Below are 19,749 nucleotides of genomic sequence, written 5' to 3'. Positions count from 1 at the left end.
ATAATAACATTCTACAATTGTATTATTTAAAAAAAAAAGATCACATTAAGAAACCAGAGTTTGGGTAAGGCCATTGTCCATGGGGATACCACAATATTTAACCCAATATTTACTCAAGGGTCTGGGGACTACAGTGACTGGCCATCTCATGGACCCATTGAGCTTATTTAAAAGGTGTGGGCTTGTTAGCTGTGGCATTAAAATCTGCTTCTGTTGTGGTCTTCGCTTGAGTTGAGCATTAAAATGTGCTTCTGTTGTGGTCTTCGCTTGAGTTGAGGCATGAAACCAATTGTAATATGCAAAGTCTGAGCAGCAATGTAGCCCCAATGTGGAAGGTTCCATAGGGTATGATCCTGAATGGGATAATAATTTGAGTCCATTCGCCAGAAAAACACCATTAACTGCCACCCAGGAATCTATGAAAACATGGGAAATGGACATACTTTTGTCGAAGTGTGTTCTGCAGTGCCAAATAACCACAGTCAGCTTTTGTGTTGACTCTTGAGTCCCATCCTTTAATCAAGAGTGACCCAGTCATGAAATGGAAAGCAGCAACTCTTGAGCAGGCTCTATCACATGTGATTGCCGTCCATAATGTAAATGAAATCTCTTTCTAGTAGGTTTTCTACTCGTTAAATATATGCCCCTGTGCTTTTATGTCCTATTCCAAGTACCCTGAACAGTCTTGAAAACCGAGGTCACTTGGTTAGGTAAATTACCCTCAAGACAAAAGCCTGAGCCTCTGAATTCTCAATGCTGTTTTCGTATTCTGGATCTTACATTAATTTTTTTATTTTTTAATTTTTTTATTGTTTTATCAACATCTAGACTTTTAAAATGTCTTACTCTGTCTTCTGCCATACTAGACAAAATAAAACCTTTAGCCTGCCTTTACTTCTTTCTTTGATTCATTTTTTAAGTTAGTTGGAATATGTCTTTCAGTAATTTTTAGGGTTTTATACTTCCTTTTCTTTAAGAATCCTGTGTGTATAAATGAGACTGGGTCACTTTTCTGCACAGCAGAAATTGGCACAACATTGTAAATCAGTTATACTTTAATAAAATAAATAAATAAAAGAATTCTGTGGATGTTTCTCTTTTTTTATGTTCATGTTGTGGATAACCCAGATGTTAAACTGGTTCTTGTTTCTTTGTAAAGAGAAAACTTCATTTTCTCTTCACCCTTGAAGTTCACAAATTTTATCAGAATATATTTAGTTCTATTTCTTTTCAGTGCTCCCATAGCAGTTCATTAGGCACTTTGTAAAATCTGATTTTTTTTTTCTGCTTCAGGAAAACTTCATTGGTTCCTTTTAACCTATATGTTCTCTTCTGGAAACCCTATTGTGTAGCCAGTAAGACTATCATATTGATCTCCTGTTATTTGCTTTCTGAGAGAATTTCTCTATAATCTTCCAAGATGCTTTTGATTGCCAACTATTAGCTTATTTTTAAGAGAACTTTTGTCTTAGGAGTTAGTTGCTTGGTTCCATCTGGAGCTAATTGGTTTTTGTGTGTGTCCATTTTAATTTTTAATCATCTATTAATTTTATTTTTTCTCTGGTAATACTCTTTTTATTGTATTTTTCGAGATGTGCTTCATTCAACATAAAATTTACCATTTAAAGTATACCATTTAGTGTTTGTATAGAATATTCCCAATGTTACACACCCATCACCACAGTCTAATTTCCATCATCACCAAAAGAAATTCCAAACCCATTAGCACTCCCTCCCAATTCTACTTTCCCCCAACCACTCATCTACCTTCCATTTCTGTGGATTTATCTGTTTTGAACATTTCATCTCAATGGAATTATATAGTATGTGGCTTTTGTGTTCAGCCCCTCTCACTTAACGTAATGTTTTCAAAGTTTATCCCTGTCATAGTAGGGATCAGTACTTCATTCCTTGTTACAGATAAGTTCTGTTCCATTGCTTGGCTATTCCACATTTTTTTATCCATTCATCCATTGATGGACAGTTGGGTCCTTTCCACTTTTTGACTGTTAGACTAATTCTGCTATGAACAAGTGTGGAAGTTTCTCTGTTGACATGCGTTTTCATTTCTCTTGATTGTATACTCAGAATGGAATTGCTGGGTCATGTGGTAACTCTAACTTTTTGAGAAACTGCCAGTCTATCTTTCACCTTAGTAATTTTCTTTACTCCCTTTATAGATTACCTAGGCTTTGTGTGTGTGTGTTTATGTGTGTGTGTGTGTATTCTATTTAATCCTCATAAACATCTCTGAGGTTGCTATTATCATGATCCTTAAACAGATGACTGAATGGAGGATTTTAGGTTAAGTGATTTCCTGAAGATTAGAGAGCTAAAAAGTGAGGAAGCTGGGACTTCAGGCCAGATATTAGGACCCTGAGTTTAGGGCTCCTTCCACTAAAGCGCATACTCAGTGAGGCGAGTCATCAGATTCATCTGTCACGCTGTTTTGCCATCTGCTCTGTATTATTTTTAATGGATCTTAATCATCGTCCTGCTTATGAAATAGTAACATTAGCTCTTACAAAAGTGCAAACATTACAGTATAGTACATTATAGATATGAAAAGTGAAAGCCCCTGTTTATCCAGCCCCACAGAGAGCTTGCTATTCATAATTTTGGTGTGTATTCCACCAAAATATTTGCCATGCACGATAATGTACTTTTGTAATTATTATTCTGTTTTTTTTAAAGCCTATCTTCTATTCATACTGTTTTGGCACTTGTTTATTTTCTTACCGACTGTTTCAGAAGGAGGAGGAGGAGGAGGGCATGGGAGGGACTGGAAGTTTGGGGTTAGTAGATGCAAAATACTGCATTTGAAGTGGATAAGCAATGAGACCTGCTGTATAGCACAGGGAACTATATCTAGTCACTTGTGATGGAATATGATGGAGGATGATGTGAAAAAAAGAATGTATATGTAAATGTATAAGTAGGTCACTTTGCTGTAGAGCAGAAATTGACAACATTATAAATCAACTATAATAAAAAATTTTAAAAACCAAAAAACCGCAAACATTAGGGTATAGTACATTATAGATATGAAAAGTGAAAGCGCCTGTCTGTCCAGCCCACAGAGAGCTTGCTATTCATAATTTTGGTGTGTGTTCCCCCAAAATATTTGCCATACACAATAATATACTTTTGTAATTCTTTTTTTTTAATCAAGTAGTAGAGGTTTATTTTTATTTTTTTTTTACAGAATAAAATACATATATTTAAACACAATTACATTCACAGAGATTATTATATCATGGATCTTAAGAAAGAGATTAAGTGACTCCCTCTGGAGAAGTGGAGTGGAAAATATGCTGAGACAAATAGGAATCATCCATTAATATTAAAAGAGAGTTTAAACTGTCCCCATTGCACAGTGTTATTATGACTTAGCATTATAGTTAGACCTCCTTAAAATGACAGACTTGATGTCTTAGTAACCTCTAGTAATACACTAGTTTTAGTTTATGAATACTCAATTTTAGTAGCTCCTTGGAATCTACACATTTTGTACAAATGAAAGTCTATGGAAGGGTCTGTCATATACCAGTAGAAACCCCAAAAGGACTTAACATTTGCCATACATTTATAGCTCATCAGAAATAACAAAGTTCACTGACAACTGTTGGTCCCAGTAATTAGCAGTATTATCTGCTGTTTCAATAGCATTTGATGAGTGGTGTTTTGTTCACCATCTTGAACTGAAAATCCTCAGGTTTCTTTTAGTTCTCAGGCATCAACAGTTACAAGTTTGTTTTATAGATGGTTTATAAAGTTTTCAAAAATTTCATTAAATGAATTAGGAAGCCATGTTTTAATTGCTTCTAGAAGGTTTCATAATACATCTAAAATTGTTGGCCTGGTTCCTTTCTGTTACTTGGTAGTATTTTTAATTTTAAAAAACTCTTGTAATTATTGGTCTATTCTGCCTTTCTTTCATTTCTTGATAGGCATTTTTTTTTTTTTTTTTTTAGGGCTGCATCCAAGGCATATGGAGGTCCCAGGCTAGGGGTCTAATTGGAGCTATAGCTGCCAGCCTGTGCCACAGCCACAGCAGCACCAGATCCGAGCTGCGTCTGCGACCCTACACCACAGCTCATGGCCATGCCGGCTCCTTAACCCACTGAGCAAGACCAGGGATCAAACCCACATCCTCATGGATTCTAGTCGGCTTCGTTAACCACTGAGCCACGAAGGGAACTGTCTTGATAGGCAATTTTTAAGGACATTTTCTTACAAAAGCATTGCGTTTCTTTCTTTTCTTTTTTTTGCTTTTTAGGGCTGCATTCATGGCATATGGAGGCATATTACAATTAGGAAAAAAGTTAACCTCGTTAATGTAAAAATATGTTCATTAATGTAAAAAATCTTAAATTTTTCACTTTACATATTTTTTAAAAATTGTTTGTATTTAAGGTATACAACATAATTTGATATACCTAGTAAAATATTTTCTACAGTTAAGCTAATTAACATACTATCTCTTCACATAGTTTACTCTTTTTTGTGAGGAGAACACCTAAAATCTACTCTTGGCATTTCTGATACTCCATACAATATTATTAACTATAATTATCATGCCTGTACATTACCCTCCAAAAATCTTGAAAGGGTAGTCACTAAATTCCTAACAGTGATCGATCTCTAATGAGCAGTATTAAGTACTTTTACTTCATAGTAAGCATATGCATGCATTTAAATTGTTGTACATTGAGTTCTTTGTTTTTATTTGAGCCTTTGGAGTTTTAATACTTGTGGAGAATCTTTCAGTTTCTTATATTTCTTATCCTTTTTCTTAGCTACTGAAGTGGTGACTGTGTTCGTATTTCAAGAACCATCACTGCTGTCCTCACTCCAGGATAATGGATTGACAGATGTCATGCTGCATGCTCTGCTTATCAAAGATGTGAGTCCTTTCTGCTGCTTTGTAAAGAATCTTTTTGTTTGTTTGTTTCTTTTGCTTTTTAGAGCCGCACCCCTGGCATATGGAGGTTCCCAGGCTAGGGGTCCCATTAAAGCTATAGCTGCCAGCCTACACCACAGCCACAGCAACACTGGATCCGAGATGCATCTGCAACCTACACCACAGCTCATGGCAACGCCGGATCCTTAACCCACTGAGCAAGGCCAGGGATCGAACCCGCAACCTCATGGTTCCTAGTTGGATTCGTTTCCACTGCGCCACCACAGGAACTCCTGTAAGGAGTCTTGTGTATAGTACCCCTGGCCAGAGTTTCCTAACTCTATCTGGACTCTTTCAGGTGTCTCCAAGTTCACTTTATCATCTCTTTAGGTTCCTGCTACCCGTGAAGTCCTTGGCTCCCTCCCAAATGTATTCAGTGCACTCTGCTTGAATGCCCGAGGTCTTCAGTCATTTGTACAGTGTCAACCTTTTGAACGTCTCTTCAAAGTTCTTTTGTCTCCAGATTACCTCCCAGCCATGCGGAGGAGGAGGAGTTCTGATCCTCTTGGTAAGTCACCAGAATTTATCTCACAGTACATAATTGGTTTGCTGTCATGCCAAGATTTAGGTGATTATCAAGCCACCATTTAGCAAGGAAACTCTTCCTTGCCCTTATTCCATTTCTGTGGTTAGGTATGCTAAGCTTAATGGGAATTATCACCATACATTCTCTTGCAGGTAAAAAAGAATACTTCATCTATAACCTCTGCTCATAATACGTCCATGCTTCTCAACAGTTAAATGTTCTGTTATACTGCTGGCAAGAAATAGATATTAGAGAATTAGCAGTAGACTTTCAGGTCTACCATCTAGTCTTCAGCAACGGGAGATAGGGAGTCCCAAGGTGTTGATCCTGGTAATCTTCTATTCTAATGTCCAGGTCCCTAAGATAGTCACAAATAAATAGGTTTCTTTCTCAATGTATTTGAGACCAGACCATTGAGACATAGAAGGAAGGTAAGGTTCCAGAAAGAATCCAGTTTTCAAAAATGTGCTTTGTGCTTTCAGCCACCACTGTAGCATTCTACCCACTAACATTCTTTACTGGAGCAGAAAGGACTAAAAGTTTATATACTTCTTTCTTTTCTTGCTCTCTCTTCACTCTATAATACTAGTTCAGACTTTGGCAGTAGAGATTACTAGGATAGAATATAGCACACATGGTTGCTTTAAAATATGTTTACTAGACTGATAGGTTTCCTTTTTCCTGCCTAGTGATTTGGTTGCGGAGGTTGGTGTGAATTCACTTGTGAAAGCATGGCATTAGAAAAACACTACCAGCTCGGTTTCTTCTTTCCTCCTTATATTGGCACAAAAAATAGCTCGAGCTATATTTTATGCGGTCTTTCTAACAGTTCCATTTTTTTTGCTTTAAGGGGATACTGCCTCCAACCTGGGGAGTGCTGTTGATGAGCTTATGAGACATCAGCCCACCCTCAAAACAGATGCGACAACTGCGATCATCAAGGTGGGAAGTGGCCCGTTGGGCATGAAAAAGCAGTGAAATTGGAGTGTTTAGGAAAAGGCATAGTTTACTGGAAGTCATTTGGATTCTTAGACTATACCTACAAGAGCATTATGTCTGCCTCATTTTGTCCCAAGTCCTTGGGTTGGTTCTTCAGGCCACCCCCAGTCCCTCCCCTGACAAATGTCACTTATGTGTTACTTTCTTTTATAGGATATTAAGAAGTTGCCAAGGCTTAGCTTCTGTTTGTAAAAGCATATTAATTACCCTTTATAATCTTTGTTGCTTATGGGGTTTTTTTGGGTTGGAGTTTGGTTTTTGTTCACATTTACTATCCATGCCAGTTACCTCTTAGAATTGTTGAAACTAGTATGAGTTACTGGTACTTGGCAAGTTAGAACTTGGAGTCAGATCTCAGTCAGTCAGTCACATAATAGCCATGTGACCCTGAAGAAGTTACTTAACTTCATAGGACTTCAATTTCCTTCTTTGTAAAACGAGGTTAATAACTACATTCCAGGAATGATGTATAAAGTATTTTGGGATTTCTGTATGTAAGTAGTGCTCCAAAAATGTTAGTCATCTCCACATTCCTTAATTACTAATAAACAATCTTGTTTCCTTTGCCGTTTAGTTACTTGAAGAAATCTGTAATCTTGGAAGAGACCCTAAGTACATCTGTCAGAAGCCATCAATCCAGAAGGCAGATGGCACTGCCACTGCTCCTCCCCCAAGGTCTAATCATGCTGCAGAAGAGGCCTCTAGTGAAGATGAAGAGGAAGAGGAAGTACAGGCCATGCAGAGCTTTAATTCTACCCAGCAGAATGAAACTGAGCCTAATCAGCAGTGAGTGTTCACAAGACAAATTCTCTAACACTGTGATCTAGAGCATTGTTTCATCTGTAAAATTAAGGGAGTTGGATTAGATCCAGTTTTAAGGTTCTTCAGTCCCTGAATGTCTATAGTTTTTCTTTCTTTGACCCTTGTGTGTCATTTGTGCTTTGGTGTTTAATTGTTTTGGTTGCCTCAGTAAAGCTTTCTTTCTTAAAAAGCTGTTCATGAGGAATTCCTGTTGTGGCACAGCGGAAACGAATCTGACTAGGAACCATGAGGTTGTTGCGGGTTTGATCCCTGGCTTTGCTCAGTGGGCTAAGGATCTGGCGTTGCCGTGAGCTGTGGTGTAGGTCACACATGCAGCTTGGATTTGGTATTGCTGTGGCTGTGGCATAGGCCAGCAGTACAGCTCCGATTAGACCCCTATCCTGGGAACCTCCATGTGCTGTAGGTTCAGCCCTAAAAAGGACAAAAGTTAAAAAAAAAAAACTGTTCATGAAATTGAATCAGAATTTAGTATATCAAATTGAACAATCAGATGGTTTCACTTTGTTGATTTCATATTCCATGTCACTGATTGCTTAAATGTTTCCGTAAGTGAATATGAGACATGTTGCACTTTTGAAGCCTATCTCTTAACAAGTTCTTAAGGGTTAAGAGATTTCTTGTTGGTTGGTCTTTGTTTTTTGTTCATTTGATCTGTTCACTCCAAATAAATCAGACTTTGAAGTATACTATTTTATCTAGGCACAGTAGATTTTCCTTCTAATATTTATTTGCAGTGTGCTGTACACAAAAATTGATTTACTGGGAGAGGGTGAACTTAAAGACTGCTGGTAGATAGTCCACTTTGGTTTTTTACTTACCATGTTTGCATGCAAGGGATGAAATGCACCTGCTGTAGCTGGAACTCTTAATCGCCTTCCTGCTAGAAATGGGTGCGATTCCTCTGGACAGTCATGCATTCACTCATTTAATAACTGTTTTTGATGTGTAAAAGTAGCTATGAGGAAAGCATAAGCATTTTACGCATGGATATGAATGGGTTTGAGCTGGTCTTGAAGGGTGGCTTTGGACTTAGGAGAAGACTATGGTGGAGTAGATAGGAAGAGCAACTGGTCTAGAATCCAAAACAGGTAGGCCCTCCTGGAACTCTAGAAAGTAATGAGCCTGTTGATACGAATCTTTTTGGAGATAATGCATTAACTAAGTGCATTGCTTTCTTGGGCAGATATATTTTCCTTATCTAAAAAGGCAACCTTACTTTCATCTAGCACCATCTTTTGTTTTGATTGGAATGTTCTCTTTCTGGAAAAGGAGGATACCCTAAAAGAAGGCAAGACGTTATTTGCAAAGAAGTTGGAATCTTGGTGCTTCATTGCCACACCCTTGATTGTCAGCCACCTTGCTGGGATAGGGTTCCCTTTCCTGGTTGTAAACTAGGGGAGGATTTCTTGATTGTACACAGTGGTGGAGATTTTGAGTCAAGCTGTGTACATTCATCTGCACATAACTGTTCTGCCTGGACATCTTGTACCTTTTGTCTAACATGCCCAGATTTTAAGCTGTTGTAGTAAATTGATATTTTCTCAAGCCCTCGTATATCTTCATTCTCAGTTCTTTTCTTGGGATGTCATGTGTTACTATGTTCTATCCATATATATCTTCCATCCCAGATTATCTCCTCCTTTTCCATCTGTCAGCTTCCTGCAACTCCAGCTCAAATGTCTTATTCTTATAGGAATTTTTTTTTTTAATCTCCAAATGGGAAGTTGATCTTCTGTGTTCTCCCAACAGTGTTATTAAAATTGTTTATATATTCTAATGATTTCCCCCATTAATCTTCTCCAAAACAAGGACAGTGTATCATTCTACAAAGTATCCCAGTTACTTTGTATATAGTAGATAATCAGTCAATTTTATTTAGTGGGTTGATGGAATGAATCAAGAGCATTAGGGAGTGCCCATTGTGTTGCAGTGAAAATGAATCTGACTAGTATCCATGAGGATGCAGGTTTGATCCCTGGCCTTGCTCAGGGATCTGGTTTTGCCATGAGCTGTGGTGTAGGTCGCAGACATGGCTCGAATCTGGCGTTGCTCTGGCTGTGGCGTAGGCCCGCAGCTATAGCTCCGATTCCACCCCTAGCCTGGGAACTTCCATATGCTGCGGGTGCGGCCCTAAATAAAAGCATTAGATTAAGGATTCCAAGTCCTAAATGCCAAGAGAGCTGGGCCTCATGAAACATGAACGAGAATAAAGAAATAGTAAAAAAAAAAATCTAGACTCACAACATTATGCCCTACCATAGTACTAGTCATTTGTTGCTTCTAATTTGCAAAGGACTCTAATAGTTGCTGTTCATGGTATCAGTGTTCTCTGTAGTCTCCCTGGTCTGGGTGTTGATCAGTACCTCAATGACATGACATGTTCAAGAGTCTCACAGATAGCAATATGTGTACTTTTCCACTTTTGCCACTTTTACAAGCTTGGGTCATCATGTGGATTATTAGAGCTTCAAGGGAATGAAAAAGACTGTCTGGACGCAACCTCCATTTTGAAAGCCACAATCTATTAACTGGTTCTTTTATCTCCTTATCTCAGATAGTTGTGGGAGTTGCGCTATACTTTCTGCCAATATGGGAAGCGGCTTAGAAAATTTTACATTGCGTGCCACCCCTCTCCCCAAAAGTCATGTTTGTATCCCTGCCCCACCTAATCCAAAATTCTTCAATTGCATTTCCAAACAAATTCTTGTCTCCCATACCCACATCTGTTTTCCAATGCCTTAAATACACACATAAGTAAATTTTTTCCATTCTCTTTAATTGAGGTATGATTTCTCTATAATCCACTAACTGTACAAAGTTTCCTATTTCCCTACCCTAAATTGAGGCAGCTACTTATTTTATTTCTATTATTAATGGGAAAGTTTGCCTATCTGGAATATCATATAAATAGAGTAAATGGAGTCTTATATGTATGTGTATCATATCTGATGAATGTACTCTTTTATATCTGGCTTCTTTTAAATAGCATGTTTTGAAATTAATCCATGGTATGTCTTATCAGTATGTTGTTTTTGTTGCTGAATAGTATTCTGTTGTTTAAATATACTACAGCATTTATCTATTCTTCTATTGATTAACTTTTGTTACAAGTTTTTTTTTCCCCCCAGGCTAAAACAGTGTGCTTTTACCTCCCCCCTGCCCCCGAAACCAGCAGTCGGCATTTGAAAAAATGGTTGTTCCTATTTGATCTTGAGACACATGTTTTGTGCTAGGGATCTGGAATTAGTCAACCCCAAATACATGGAGTTCTGTTCTACATTCAGAGGCATTCACCACAAGTAGTTTTAAATAGTTGTCTTTTGGCTTCTTTTCTTCTGCCTTCTAAATTGTTTAATTTCAGCAAAACTAATATTGCTGGGGTGAATATATTTGCGGATAAGTAACCATGGTTTTTAGTTGAGGCACCATGGTTTATTTTTGTGATCTATTCCATTTATTTTACCTGATCTAACAACCTATCCTGAACAAGAAATGGGTTATATAAAACCATGTGTTTAGAACTTGAATAGCAACTGTCTGGGCTTTAAAGGCAGCACATGCAGAGAAGCAGTTGTTCGACTGGGAGGAATCCTTTGCTAAAGGCAGCTGTCTCTCAGGAGTAAGAAGAAAGACCTGATTTTCCTACCCACCCCCCCCCAAACCTAAAACATGAGATCAGTTGTCCTATATCCATGTACTATGACACTCAGTTTGAATCCTTGTCTATGTCTGATTAAGGGCTCCAGAACCATAAATACACATGTAAAAGTGACCAGGGTAAAATTAAGTTTGGGAATGTTTGCATGTTTTGGAGGAGGAGAGGCAGAAGTTTTAAATATGACAGTTAAGGTAAATTGTTTCATTTACTGTGGGAATGTTGTCTTTAATTGTTTCAAAGATGCTGTGGGTCAGAGTTTCATATGAAGTTAGGATTAGAATTTTTCTTAAAACCATTTGGTAGGGGGATTTCTGCTGAACAGAGTTAATCATTTTACTATTCCTATATGATGTCCTGAGCCTGGAAGCTGAGAAGATGAGGGTTGGGAGAAAAATGGTTAGTGAACAAGTTTGTTCCTGGAGAACCACTGTTGGTTTGTTTTCTCTCTTGTTCTCCCCAACTTACATCTAGCAAATGAAGGGAGTACCTAGGTCCCATTTCATGATAGTACTTCGGCTCTTTACCTTTGTATTTGGCTTCTGCAAAGGGGCAGATGTCTCCTTAGGCTAGAGCCACACACTCCTTAGCTGTAGCAGTGGATCTCTGGGGTCTTCCTAAGGAGGTGAAGAAAAGCTGGGGTGGACAATTGGTGTATGTACCAGGGAGCGCTGCAGTGGTTCTGAGAAAGTTTATAGTCAAGGAAAAGTTTGTAATCTTCCTGTGAATCATTTCATTCCTAGCTTATAGGTCCTCCCTTTGTACAAAGTTCTTGCCCAAATTCACATGTTCACAACACCTACACAAGCCCAAGGTCTGGATATTTTGGTTCTAAAGCCATTCGTCATGTCTCTCTCTCCACTCTCTTTGCCTAGTTTTCATTTTGCTGCCAAATGTCCTCATGCCTAGCAAATCTTTGATCACATTTTATCTTGCTCAGAGATGAAAATTACTAGGCTCTTGCCAATTTTCCTGCCTTCTCCCTCCCCTACCTCTCCTTTCTGCCCTTTTCTTCCAAGGACCTATATCCAAAATGCTCCATTTTGACTCAAGTTTTGTTTTTTGCTAGGGTTTGTCTTTTTTTTTTTTTTTTTTTTTTTTTGTCTTTTTGCTATTTCTTTGGGCCGCTTCCGTGGCTTATGTAGGTTCCCAGGCTAGGGGTCGAATTGGAGCTGTAGCCGGTGGCCTATGCCAGAGCCACAGCAACGTGGGATCCGAGCCACGTCTGCAACCTACACCACAGCTCACAGCAATGCCGGATCATTAACCCACTGAGCAAGGGCAGGGACCGAACCCGCAACCTCATGGTTCCTAGTCGGATTCGTTAACCACTGTGCCACGACGAGAACTCCGGGTTTGTCTTAATATGTAGATTTTGTTTCATTTCAGTATAATTTTGGAGTTTTTTACATCTCTTTCCTTTGAGCTAATGACTGCATTTTCTGCAGCATGGCATTGCAGTCTTTTTATCTTCAGTGCAGCATTGAAGCATCTGAACTAAAAGGACCTGGTCACAGTAGAAAATTGACAGAACACGGTAAACCAACTATAATGGAGAAAAAAATCACTTAAAAAAAAAAGACCTAATTACAATTTTTGGATAGTTCAGGAAAAGGTTGTTAGAGAAGGAAGCCTTGGAAATTTCTTTGATGAACTTCAACTATTCTGAATGGTTTGTCAATCTAAGCATGGAATTTTGAGCAAAATTAAATTCCATTTTTCGCTCTCTATAACTTTAAACCTGTTGTAAGAACATGGTAAAGATGTTTTTGTATTTGTTTCATTGCCTAGCCCCTTCAAGCAAATATTTAAATAGTCTCTTAATTGAACTTGTTTATTTTTAATATCTTTCCTATTGATGAATTTTTTTTAGTTTTCCCAAGATAGAATAATTTCTTTTGTGATATGTACAAATGCTGTTTGTGAAAGCTTGGTTTTTCCTTTTGTGCTCTCAATGTGCTCAGGCTAAGAAAGCTAGCTTCAGAATTAATTTCAGGAGTTCCCATTGTGGCTCAGCGGTTAACGAACCTGACTGGCATCCATGAGGACGCAGGTTCGATCCCTGGCCTTGCTCAGTGGGTTGGAAATCCGGCATTGCCATGAGCCAAGGTGTAGGTCACAGATTAGGCATGGATCCAGCGTTGCTATAGCTCTGGCATAGGCTGGTGGCTACAGCTCCAATTGGACCCCTAGCCTTGGAATTATGTCATGGGTGTGACCCTAAAAAGAGAGAAAAAAATTTTTTTTTAATTAAAAAGAAAATTAATTTCAGCTCTTTTTTTCCATATACTATATACTAAAGGCTGTAAGTCTGAGAAGAAGTCCTAGAATTTCATGCTGTTTCCTTTTCTTTGCTTTGTTTTCTTGCACTGATATTGTGGATTTCCGTGTAACTTAACTCTTTTCTCCTTAACAGGGTTGTTGGTACAGAGGAACGTATTCCTATTCCCCTCATGGATTACATCCTTAATGTGGTAAGATTAATGGTAGGGCATACTGAATAAAAGGTGTGTGCTTTTCTGGAAAATGTGTGGGGTTACCAAGTAATCTAATAATTTCAGTGTTTATTTTCACTGGGGCCCTTCGAGTGCAGAGTAGTGGGGAAAGATGTGCAAACCTTGTTCTGTGGGACTAATTTGCCAAAAATTAGCTAACAACCCCTTTTTATTGGTATTCCCAATTTTATGTTCATTCCCCTTTGGAATCCAAGCAAGAGGATTAGGCCAATCCAGAATTATGTTCTTTGAATTTGTACCAACATATTTTTTTCCTGTTACTTGCCATTTTTTCCCATTAACTTCTCTTTTACCCCCCAAAAATACATATATATAGTGATGTTTTCTTTTAATTTCCTATGTGTCTCACAGGAAAAAGTGAAGAGTTTGAATTTTCTCAGAATTATTTACATATAAGGGGAAGCCCACTCAGCATTTGTTCTAGCCCAGTAATGCACTTCCAGACTTTCAGAGATGGTTTCTCTTTTTCCTAAAGTGTTTGTGACCCACACTTTACTTTCTTACCCATATAAAATGCTCTTCCAGAGTTCTAGGTTTCATTTGCATTATAAGCATTATGAGTACATTTGAAGGAAAGTATCCTCTTCCAGGGGAGAGGCAACACATTATCATGTAAGAAGCGCTAAATGAGCACATTAAGAGATAAGATCTGATTCTGCCACTAATTCATGATGTGGCCTTGTGCCTTCAAATTATATGATTTTAGATGTGGCTGAAAAGGTAAATTTGGAAGAAGTTGTAATTAGGCCTTATTTTCTGGGTGTTCAGGGTTCATATATATCTATCTCCACTTACCTGAGATTTTAATATTCTAGAAAATACTGATTTCATGACTATAAGGTTACCCATGTCCTTATTCCAAGTTGACATTTTAGTTCCAAATGTCAAACTCTAATAACCTTTTTTTAAAATCTTCATTACCTAGATGAAATTTGTGGAATCTATTCTGAGCAACAATACAACCGATGACCACTGCCAGGAATTTGTGAATCAGAAAGGACTCTTGCCTTTGGTTACCATTTTGGGTCTTCCTAATCTGCCCATTGACTTTCCCACATCTGCAGCTTGTCAGGCTGTTGCAGGTGTCTGCAAATCCATATTGGTAAGAAGCATCTGGCCAAATGTTTTCATTTCTTTTAGAAATCAATTTTGCAATACTTCTATATGTGTTTTTATTCCCCTCGAACTAAAACATAATGAAGAAATTTGTGATTATGTACTACAAGTGAATTTTGTGGCTAATAAATAGTGTGTACCATATTATCTCTTACAGAAAAGTCAAAGTGTTCTTTGTTCCTATGTTTGTTTATAGTTCTAACATTATGAGGTTATTGGAAGGGAAAGTACATCTCCAAGAAATCTTTGGAGCTAGGTTTTAACACAATCTGGTATTGTTTAGCCATGTATTTTTTTTTTCCTTTCTCAGGCTTGATAGTTGTGTATTTTAAGTATGATTGACCTATAGTTCATTGCTCAAATTTTGCCCAAAAATGAAGTTTCTTTATCTTAAATAGTGGAAAAATAGACATAACATGATATTTACCACCTTAACCATTTTGAAGTATGTTAGTTTAGTACATTCACATTGTTGTGAAACTCATCTCCAGAACTCTCTTCTCCTGCAAAACTGAAAATCTGTACCCATTAAACAACAACTTTCAATTCCCCTTTCCCTACCAGCCCTTGGTAAATACCATTCTACTTTCTATCTCTGAATACCTACTGTTCTAGGTATGTCATGTAAATAGAATTCATATCTTTCTGTGACTGGCTTATTTTGCTTAGCATAATGTCCCCAAGTTTCATCTGTGTGTAGCATATGTCAGCATTTTCCTTTTTTAAGGCTGAATAATAGTCCAATGTGTATATAAATTGCATTTCATTTATCCATTCATTAATCAATAGACATTTTGGTTGCTTCCACTTTTATGGAACATGGGTATACAAATATTTCTCCAAGACTCTGCTTTTATGTATGTGGTGAAAACACTTGAGATCTACTGCTCTCTTAGCAAATTCCTAATAAATAATTCAGTATTTATCAACTATACTCACCATGCTTTACATTAGATCCCCAGAACTTATTAATCTTCTAAATAAAACTTTATATGTACCCTTGACTATGTAACTCTCCACCCCACCCCACCCCCGGCAACCATTCTAGTCTCTGGTCCCAAGTTTGAGTTTGATTTTATTTATTCATTTTTGCTTTTTAGGGCTGGACCTATAGCATATACTCACACCACAGCTCACGGCAATGCCGGATCCTTAACCCAGTGAGAAAGGCCAAGGATCAGAACTTGCGTCCTCATGGATCCTAGTCAGATTCATTAACCACTGAGCCATGACGGGAATTCCTGAGTTTGACTTTAAAATGAGACCCTGCTTTCAGTTATTTTGGGTATCTACCCAGAATTAGGATTTGCTGGATCCTATGGTGGTTCTGTTTTTATTTTTATTTTTATTTTTTTTTTTGTCTTTTTAGCTATTTCTTGGGCCACTCCCGCGGCATATGGAGGTTCCCAGGCTAGGGGTCGAATTGGAGCTGTAGCCACCGGCCTACACCAGAGCCACAGCAACGCAGGATCCGAGCCGCGTCTGCAACCTACACCACAGCTCACGGCAATGCCGGATCATTTAACCCACTGAGCAAGGGCAGGGACCGAACCCGCAACCTCATGGTTCCTAGTCGGATTCGTTAACCACTGCGCCACAAAGGGAACTCCTGTTTTTAATTTTTTGAGGAACTGCCATACTGTATAATTTTTTGAGGAACTGCCATATAGCATCTCTACCATTTCACATTCCAACCAGCAAAGCACAAGGGTTCTGTGATTTCTCTGCATCCTCACTAATACTTGTTATTTTTTAAGTTTTTCGATACTAGCCAATCTAAGGGGTATGAAATAAGATTTCATGATTTTGATTCGCATTTCTCTATTGATAGCAATGTCGGCATCTTTTCATATGCCTATTGGCCATCTGTATGTCTTTGAGAAAAAATGTCTCTTCAGGTCCTTTGCCCATTTTTTAATAGGTGGATTTACTTTTTGTTGTTGAGTTGTAGAAGTTCTTATATTCTGGATATTAATCTTATCAGGTAAATGATTTACAGGTTGTTTTCTCCCATTCCATGGGTGCTTTTCTCTCTGTTGATAGTAACCTTTGAAACAAAAAAAAGGGGGTTTTAATTTTGATAAAGTCCAATTTGGTTTTGTGTGGGGGAGTTTTATTTTGTTTTTGTTTTTACTTTCGTTGCCTGTGCTTTTCTGTCATATCTAAGAATTCATTGCCAGATTCAGTGTCATACAGCTTTTATCCTGTGGCTTTTTCCAGGTGTTTTGTAGTTTTAGGTCTTTGATCTGTTTTGAATAAATTGTTTATATGGTGTAAGGTAAGGTTCAACTTCATTCCTTTGCACGTGGTTATCCAGGTTTCCTAACAGCATTTGTTGAAGATTGCCCTTCCCCTGTTGCACCCTTGTCTTGGCAACCCAGTCAAAAAATCATTTGACCATACGTGTATGCAGGTCTTTATTTTGGAGCTTTCTGTTCTATTCCATTGGTACTGATGTCTGTCTTTATGCCAGTACTACACTTGATTACTGTAGCTTTGTGGTAAGTTTACAAATCTGGGGGTGTGAGACCTTTAACTTTTTCTTTTTTAAGATACTTATATATTTATTTGGAATCACTTGAGATTCTGTATGAATTTTAAGAGGGATTTTTCTGTTTCTAACAAAAAAGGTGTTGGGATTCTAGGAAGAATTGATGCATTAAATCTATGAAGCATCTTTATTAGTTGGGTTGTGCAATGATAAGTAATTTCTGCTAAAAATCAGAAATCCAATTTCTTACATGGAAAGATCCATAATTGTGACATCTGCATTTAATATTTCATTTTGCTCTTTTTGCAAATATTTAAGTGTTATTCATAAGGGAGGGAGGGGAAAAAGCTGCTCCATCATTATACTACCTGCTTTAAGATAGACTGCATGAGGATGGATAGATTTATTTAAAGCCATAGGAGGAGTTCCTGTCGTGGCGCAGTGGTTAACGAATCCGACTAGGAACCATGAGGTTGCGGGTTCGGTCCCTGCCCTTGCTCAGTGGGTTAACGATCCGGCATTGCCGTGAGCTGTGGTGTAGGTTGCAGACGCGGCTCGGATCCCGCGTTGCTGTGGCTCTGGCGTAGGCTGGTGGCTGCAGCTCCGATTCAACCCCTAGCCTGGGAACCTCCATATGCCGCGGGAGCGGCCCAAGAAATAGCAACAACAACAACAACAACCAAAAGACAAAAAAAAAAAAATAAAGCCATAGGAAAGACACATAAATTCTCCTGTCTTTGAATGGCAAGTAATAGTGTTTACTGTCAAGATTTTTCTGTAGATTCAAAAAGAAATTACAAATGCCGTATAATCCTTGACTTGTCTCCAGAAAAAGAAAATACCTACCTAGCTGATGCCTATCCTATAATTGTCTCTTATTGTGGTTTTAAAAAAAAAGTACATTTGTAATAGTGGGTCATTTCCATGCTTTGGGACCTTGCCTAATATTGCTCTCTATTGAGCAAAATTTGAGATTAATCTTAGTGCACAGAGTCTTTGTTGTAACAATATTCCAATTTGGTCATCACCATCTTTTAAATATGACCATGTTTGAAAGTCTCATTTAAAGACGTAATATGTTATTTTTAAAGGAAGCATAAAGGTATGTGATAACTGCATTCATATTTTGGCTCCATTTAACAGGTGAGAGACCATGGCCACATCTGAAATTAGTGAAACCAGTCTTCGACTTCTTTCATTGTGACTGTTCAAGATATATGCACATGAAGTTAATTGTACATTAATGCTTTAATTATTATTGTTATTTCAGACACTGTCACATGAACCCAAAGTCCTTCAGGAGGGTCTTCTGCAGTTGGACTCCATTCTTTCCTCCTTGGAGCCCTTACACCGCCCAATTGAATCCCCTGGGGGCTCAGTGTTGCTGCGAGAACTGGCTTGTGCAGGCAATGTTGCTGATGCTACCCTATCAGCTCAGGCCACACCTCTACTGCATGCACTCACTGCTGCTCACGCCTACATCATGATGTTTGTTCATACATGCAGAGTTGGACAGGTAAGAATTATCTTAAAGTCAGTGAGATACCTAGGGCATATACCTGGCATTTTAGTGTGCTTAGAAGCAGTTCTACTTAGGCTAGTTGCTATAAAAGAACAGTTTAAGGGTGAGGAGTTTTTTTGGGTGGGTCACTTGAGTTTACGCTTCAGGTTGCTGTCTAGATTCACTTTCCCTTAGTATCTTTTTCATTAGAAGTTGAGTGCTCATATGATTTGTTTTGTGAGGTTGAGATAAGTAACAGGCATTAATAGATCTATAACATCCATAGAGATCATAGGGGTATATATAGTCACCCCTTTTAGCAGGCAAGCTCAATTGGGTGCTCATCTGGCCTTATTTCCTACTCTTTCTACAAATGCATTAACAGATTACTAAGGACTTTCCAAATATCAAACCTTGTAACTGCAGCCCATGTTACGTGTTCCAGAAAGTTAAGTTTTTGGGGTTTTGTTTGCTTTTGAGTGTTCACAGTTTTATTTACTACCTTTAGTAGTCAAGCATCAAGTCTAAAGATTAATGGTTTAATATTTTTAGCAGCCCTGTTTTATGCCCTTGAACAGGAGTGTGTTCTTTGGATCAAATTAAATGAAAAGCATAGTTATGAACTATTTAAAAAATAATTACATGACAAAGCTTGAGGGCTTTATTTATTTATTGAAGTAAAGAAATAAAAGGGAAATAACAAGACCTCTCAGCACCTAAAAAAATTAGAAAGTGTCAATGAGTCTATAAAACTCCTTAATTGATTTAGAAAAGAGGAGATGCCTGTGACTCCTGTTTTTCACTTTACAAAAAAGCAATGAGAAGGGATGTTAGAGACAGATAAATATTGTAAGAGAATACCTTGTGGAACTGTGATCTTAAATGTGGAAATTTGGATGAAGTAGACAACTCCGAAAATAATAAGGAAAAATAGAATCCCTTATCCTTCTTAAATAGCTGATTTTGAATGTAATTATTCAGAGGTCATCCCAAAGATCACCTTCCTTTTTACTTTGGTTGCAGAGTGAAATTCGTTCCATCTCCGTAAACCAGTGGGGCTCTCAGTTGGGTCTGAGTGTTCTAAGCAAGCTGAGCCAGTTATACTGTTCCCTGGTGTGGGAAAGCACTGTCCTTCTATCCCTGTGTACTCCAAACAGGTA

At 38.0% G+C, this 19,749-nt stretch overlaps 1 protein-coding gene across 16 annotated transcripts in view; it reads left to right on the top strand.

Moving 5' to 3' along the window:
- HUWE1 (HECT, UBA and WWE domain containing 1, E3 ubiquitin protein ligase) overlaps positions 1-19,749 on the top strand; it is a 162,358-nt gene that overhangs the window by 71,708 nt on the left and 70,901 nt on the right. For all 16 annotated transcript variants that reach the window (XM_013986152.2, XM_005673652.3, XM_021080182.1 and 13 more), the window contains 8 exons: positions 4,800-4,906; positions 5,294-5,471; positions 6,340-6,431; positions 7,063-7,274; positions 13,382-13,439; positions 14,407-14,583; positions 18,359-18,604; positions 19,613-19,746. In XM_013986152.2, the coding sequence (XP_013841606.1) occupies positions 4,800-4,906; positions 5,294-5,471; positions 6,340-6,431; positions 7,063-7,274; positions 13,382-13,439; positions 14,407-14,583; positions 18,359-18,604; positions 19,613-19,746 (1,204 nt within the window). The remainder of the gene's footprint in view (positions 1-4,799; positions 4,907-5,293; positions 5,472-6,339; positions 6,432-7,062; positions 7,275-13,381; positions 13,440-14,406; positions 14,584-18,358; positions 18,605-19,612; positions 19,747-19,749) is intronic.

Source organism: Sus scrofa, chromosome X (genome assembly GCF_000003025.6).
Source record: "Sus scrofa isolate TJ Tabasco breed Duroc chromosome X, Sscrofa11.1, whole genome shotgun sequence".
NCBI classification, from domain to species: Eukaryota; Metazoa; Chordata; class Mammalia; order Artiodactyla; family Suidae; genus Sus; species Sus scrofa.
This window is presented reverse-complemented; position numbering and strand designations above follow the sequence as displayed.